This window comes from Mandrillus leucophaeus, unplaced genomic scaffold, assembly GCF_000951045.1.
Source record: "Mandrillus leucophaeus isolate KB7577 unplaced genomic scaffold, Mleu.le_1.0 Scaffold101, whole genome shotgun sequence".
In the NCBI taxonomy this organism is placed as follows: domain Eukaryota; kingdom Metazoa; phylum Chordata; class Mammalia; order Primates; family Cercopithecidae; genus Mandrillus; species Mandrillus leucophaeus.
In genome coordinates, this window is record NW_012098210.1 from 23787 (window position 1) to 29192 (window position 5406).

Sequence of the window (5406 nt, forward strand, 5' to 3'; positions counted from 1 at the left end):
GCTCCACCATCCCCTCATCTCCTGCCACATACCCTCTCATACAATCCACTTCCTGTTTCTCTAACACACCGGTCTTCTTGCTGTTCCTCTAATGCACAGAACAGGCTCCAGCCTCAGGGTCTTGCACTAGCTCTTCCCTCTGCCTAGGATACTCTTCTAGACAGCCCCACAGCTCCCCCTCCAACTACCTTTGAGTGAATGTTAAAATGCCACTTTTTCAGAGGCCGTTTCCAATCACCCTCACGAAAAGCAGCCAACTTCCCCTCCCATCCCTCACTCTGCTTTAATCTCTCCACAGTGCTTCTTACTACCTGATGTGCCCCATGGCCATACTGTCAGTCTCCTCATCATAAGCAAAGCCCCACCAGATCAGGTCTTTGTCTATTTAGTTCACTAGCCACGTCCCTAGAGCCTGGCCTGCTGCTGTTGCTCAAAAAATATGTGCTATGGGAAGGCAAACGGTCTTGCTGCAGCCCTGCCCCAACAGTTACAGCCTGGGTGCCTCAAGACAGCACGCATCAGGGGAAGCCATCTGAGGCATCTCTGCTGAGCGTGAGCCTCCCTCCAGACAGATCACCAACCAAAAGATACCTAGCAAGGGAGTGGATGGAATAAAGCAGAGGAGAAGGGGGAACGAAGCTAAGGAAAGCAAGGGGCTTGAGGGAGACTGCAGCAAAGTAGCCACACCTGCCCTGCAAGCCTCAGCAGCCCTCTAGTCAACCTCCCGAGGACATAAGGTTGAGGGGCTCTTGGTTTGTCTCAGTTAGAAGCCGGGAGGCTACACCTGACTTAAACCTGATCCCAAGGACAAAATGTCCAGTTACAGTTACTTTTTAAGAAGAAAAAAGAAAACATTCCTTCAATCCCCTTGAGTTTGCTCTCACAATGGCAGGCACACGGCCTGCTGAAGTAAGTAAAAGAGGTCTAAACCTAGCTGTGTGCCAGAACAAGCTCAACAGTAAAGATGACAAAGCTACTGGAGGCAGCAGGGAGGGGCCGTGAGAATTCACTGGCTCCTAAAGGCACTTACTTGGCAGGTTACCTTTCCACCACCTCCCTCCCACCTCAATGCCTGTCATGCTCCTAGGAGATGCTTAGCTGGTGATAGTGAACTTTGTATTTTCCCTCTGGTACCACAGAGGTTGTGCACGCCTTCCTTTCAGGCCTTGCTCATGCTATGCTCTGCTAGAAGGTCACGGAAGTCACCAGAGGGACCCTTGAGAGTGGCATCAAGGTGACTGACAGCCATTAGTGGCATTTAAAGCATCCACATGGTAAAGTTCAGTCTGTGCTTTGCATCTCTCTTTACTTACTTCCATCCCTGTTTCTCTGGACCCATGCCCACATCAGCAGTAGTGGACACCTGGCAAGAGTAGACCGGATCAAGAGTGTTCACCTTACTCAAACTCTCCTTCTCAGGAAAAGTAACAATCAGAATTACAGCCAAGAAATCTGAGCCAGATACTCAAAAGAAGACAGAGAAGCTGGGCATGAGGAGGGGTGAGGGGTGAGCATGCAGGGGACTTCCACCACCCACCGGTTGGGAGAAGCAGAAAAACACAAATCTCTTAACGGGAGACTACTGAGGCAGTCAGGCAGGAAACAAAACAACAAGCAAACAACGCCCAAAAACAGAGATGAGAACTAGGGGCATCATGATTCTTTCTTTCCCCTTCTTGGGGCCCAGTGGGCTTCTGCCTTTGAAAACCCCTAAAACGTTTATGATAATCTCCACCTTCTGATCATGTTCCCCCAGGATGGATTCTGTTCCCAGTGACTTAAAAGCCTTAACTGCTACAGATGAGATCTCACAGTGCCTACCCACTCCTCTCACGCCCCCACAGGTCTCAAACAGGTTATTCCTGGGAGGCTGGTGACAAAGACCCACGGGAACAAAGCCGCCAGCCTGCTCGAAAACAGTCTATTCTGTGAGCATAAGGCAGAGCTGGCTTCTCACTAAGGCGTCTTTATAGGGCTTATCAAAACGACACAAAAAAGAAAGCTTTTGTCCTAATGCATGCCAGGGTCCTGCTGCTGTTCTGGGAACATGTGGGTGGGTGCCACCCGCGAGGAAAACACAGACTTCAAGAGGCACTGGAAACCCTGATGGTGTTCTGGGTCTCATGACCATCTGTTCTCATAGGAAAAGGCTCCAGACATGCTGTGTGGGGATATTTCACCAAGAGGCATGGTGAAGTGCGGCACTGCCTACACGCTGGGGTCCAGTCCTGTTGGCAGCACCAGAACATGGGTGAGCATGAGGGGCAGACGTGGGAGTGAGACACATGCTTCCAAGCACCCTAGTGTGGCTATGTACAAGCTAGGGTGGGGAGGGGTGCGGCCAGAAGGCAGCTCCTCACGGCTGGAGTCCCAGTCTTTGCCCCAGTTGGCTGCGGAACTGAATGAACTGCCCACTCACCCTGGCACTGTAAATGGTTATTCTTCTCATCCTTCGGATCAAAAATCACCAAATGGATGCACTTTCATCTACCAGACCTCCCAGGCTCAGGTGCTGACTGTGGCCTACAAGGACAGCTATCTAAAACATCAAAAGCACTTTCCAGATTCTTTCACAGACATGAGACTGCTCCCCACAAAGATGGGTTTCAGTAACTCCTCCTTTGGCAGCATTTTTAAAGTGCTAGTCCTTAACTTCTACCTCCTGCTCCCATTTCCACCCATGGAGAAGGGCCATAGAAATAAAAGGGCATGGGAGGAGGGATGTTGGCTGCCTTTTCCTCTTTCCAGTGAAAGTCATTTCCCTCAATAGAGGGATCCCTCCATGTTTCCATGATTTGGAAGGGAAAGGTGGAGTTTATTCGTGAGCAACTTGGCCAAAACTGCCCACAGCCTACTACCCAGGAGGAGGAAGAGGAGGAGAGGGAGTGGGAAAACAGGAGGAGGAGGAGGAGGAGGAACAGAGGAAAGGGTGGGAAGGTTGAGAAAGGGGAAGGAGGAGGAGGAGGGAAGGTTATTCGTATTAACAACTGTGGCTACACCAATCACTCCCACCCTTGCAGGACCAACAGCCCACAGACACGGTGTCTCCGCCAACTCAGCTCTCGCCCTCCCCTCGTCCATACAAACCAGAACGACCTTGTAAGGGCAAGGAGTAAAAGAGGGTCCCAAGGCACACGACTCTGATGTTTGAATTCTGGCTGGGGAGGGGGAGGTGTCTAAAATTTCCTTTGGCTTATATTATCACTGTTTATTAGCCTCCAGATTCTTTATCTTTAAAATGGAGATGAGAAAAGTCTCTACTTTTAGAAGAGCTGGGGGACTAAATTACACGTGCAGCTTTCGGTCAGCCTGAGCCATCGCTACCACTAAGCCTTGGATTTGTAAGTGGCTCAAAAGTAAAAAGACGGAAAAAGGCCGTGCAGCTCTACTTCCCTGAAGGCCAGGAAGAGCCAAAGCAATGACTTAGGAAGTGGGATGTTTCCCCACCCACGGCAAAGGGGCGAATTCCGAGTTCCCCGGAGGAAGCAGCAGCTCTGCAGACTCGCAATTACCTCGTCCTTATCTCCAGTGAAGGGAGGGATGGAAGTGGGGGCAGGGGCACAGAAATGGTACAAATCCTTCCTAATGGTCCCAGGCCAGAGCTCTGACCATTCCTGAAAGTGTGACCTTGGGAAAGTGACTTCGTCTCGCCAAGCCTCAGTTTCCTCATCTGTGCAGTGGGCAAAAGGGCAGCATCTAAGGTGCAGAAATGCTTCTGATGGGCTAGATAACGCCTAGCCCGCAGCCAGCGCTCACAACCGCCGATTCAGACCCGCCCGGGTTCCGCAAGCCCGGGGCTGCCCCTGAGCCACCGCCCAGGCCTCAGCCTCAGGCCATGCGGGCCTCGCCGCCGCCACGCCCCGGGACCCCAGGCCTTGGCGGCCAGTCGCACCCGGGCTTGGGACTCTGGCCCAGGCCCCCACCCCGCCTGGCCCCCGACTCACCGGTGTAGTGCACCACGCAGGTCTGGCCGCGCTTCGGGAAGGTGCGCCCTGAGGAGACAGAGACGGGCACAGTGAGCGGATGCGCGCGGCGGCGGTACTCCGGGCCGCCGCGCGCCACTACTCACCGTCTCCTGGGGAGATGGTTTCCACCTGCACTCCCATGGCGGCGGCGGCGGACGCTGAGCGGGCGGGCAGCGCGACGGGCGGCGTGGAGCGACAGCGACCTGGCGATGGTTCCACGGCTCTGCCTAGTCCCTCGGCTCGTCGCCTGCGCACGCGCACGCCCCTTCACGCCCAGCCCTGCGTGCGCGCCCCACACGGCGCGCACGTCCCGGAAACCCAGGCCTCCGGAAGAGGGACCGGAAGCCCGGAAGCCCCGAGGCCTCCGGATGCAGCTGTGTTTGCCAGGTGACTTCTTCGTTCTCCCGCCCTTCCTCTGTGCTTGCAGCGGGTTAAGCGTCTCCCTGCCCAAAGAATGGGAGTAATAATAGGGGGTGCGCCAGTCACTGACTGGGTGACTGTTATCAGGTTTCCACTTCTGAGCACACAGTTACTTATCCTGGGAAGGGCATGGTTCTGAGAAGACAGCGCACAGGTGGTACTATGTTAGCATTTTATAAGTGGCTCGAGGTTCTGAGTTCTGCTTTTCTTCACTGGAGGAGGAGTTGTACAAATTCATTCATTCACTCACCCATAGCTTACATGCATACATTCTTATTGAGCATGTGAAAGTTGATAATACGAATTGGGTCACTCTTGTTATGCCCAACGGAATCAGAATCCAGTGGCCAGGGGAAAAGCAGTGGAGGCACACAGCACCTGCTCCAAGAATTAATATTTCCACTGACTCTGCTGCTGAAATGACCTGCTGTCTCGCTAAGACCAGATTGAGCTAGTAACTGCTGAAACAACCTGCCATAACCTAATACTAGTTTTACTTACCACTGTCAGTCACCAATCAGAGCTTGCCAGCTCCCTGAAACTTTACTAGTGCCAATGTGCTTTCTTTCAAAACAATACATTTCTCTTTCTTATAAAACTCCCAGCCTTCTCTTTGTTCTTTGGACATACCAAAGACCACCAGATCTGTGTGTATGCTCCAAGTTGCAATTCCTGCTTCCCCAAATAAAACATTACATTTAGAGATTCATCTCTATATTTTATTTTGACTTTGACAAGCACCTTCTATATGTCATGTACTGTCCTTGGTGCTGAGGATACAGCAGTGAAGGAGTCAGACCTAGTCCCTGACCTCACAGAATCTACGTATCAGGTGAGAGAGATAATCAAATAACCTGTTTAAGTAAAAAAAAGATATGGAATAAATGTAAAGTTTCAAATCTATAATACTATGAGATAGTAATACATGCTGTGAGAGGCATGTTAATATAACAGAGATGCCTGATTTAGTCTGTAATGTGGTCAGATAGTTCCCTGAATTAGCTAGGTTTAGCCAAGGTTA

The 5406-nt window shown here is 51.7% G+C and overlaps 1 protein-coding gene across 5 annotated transcripts in view; it reads right to left on the reverse strand.

Moving 5' to 3' along the window:
• FKBP1A (FK506 binding protein 1A, 12kDa) overlaps positions 1-4282 on the reverse strand; it is a 26164-nt gene extending 21882 nt beyond the window's left edge. For 2 of the 5 annotated variants that reach the window (XM_011974274.1, XM_011974263.1), the window contains exons 1-2: positions 4070-4282; positions 3945-3992 (exon numbers count right to left, since the gene is read on the reverse strand). In XM_011974274.1, the coding sequence (XP_011829664.1) occupies positions 3945-3992; positions 4070-4106 (85 nt within the window). In that variant the 5' untranslated portion in view covers positions 4107-4282. The remainder of the gene's footprint in view (positions 1-3944; positions 3993-4069) is intronic. The other 3 variants (XM_011974270.1, XM_011974264.1, XM_011974276.1) reach the window with 3 other exon arrangements.
• Between the last annotated feature and the right edge of the window lie 1124 nt (positions 4283-5406).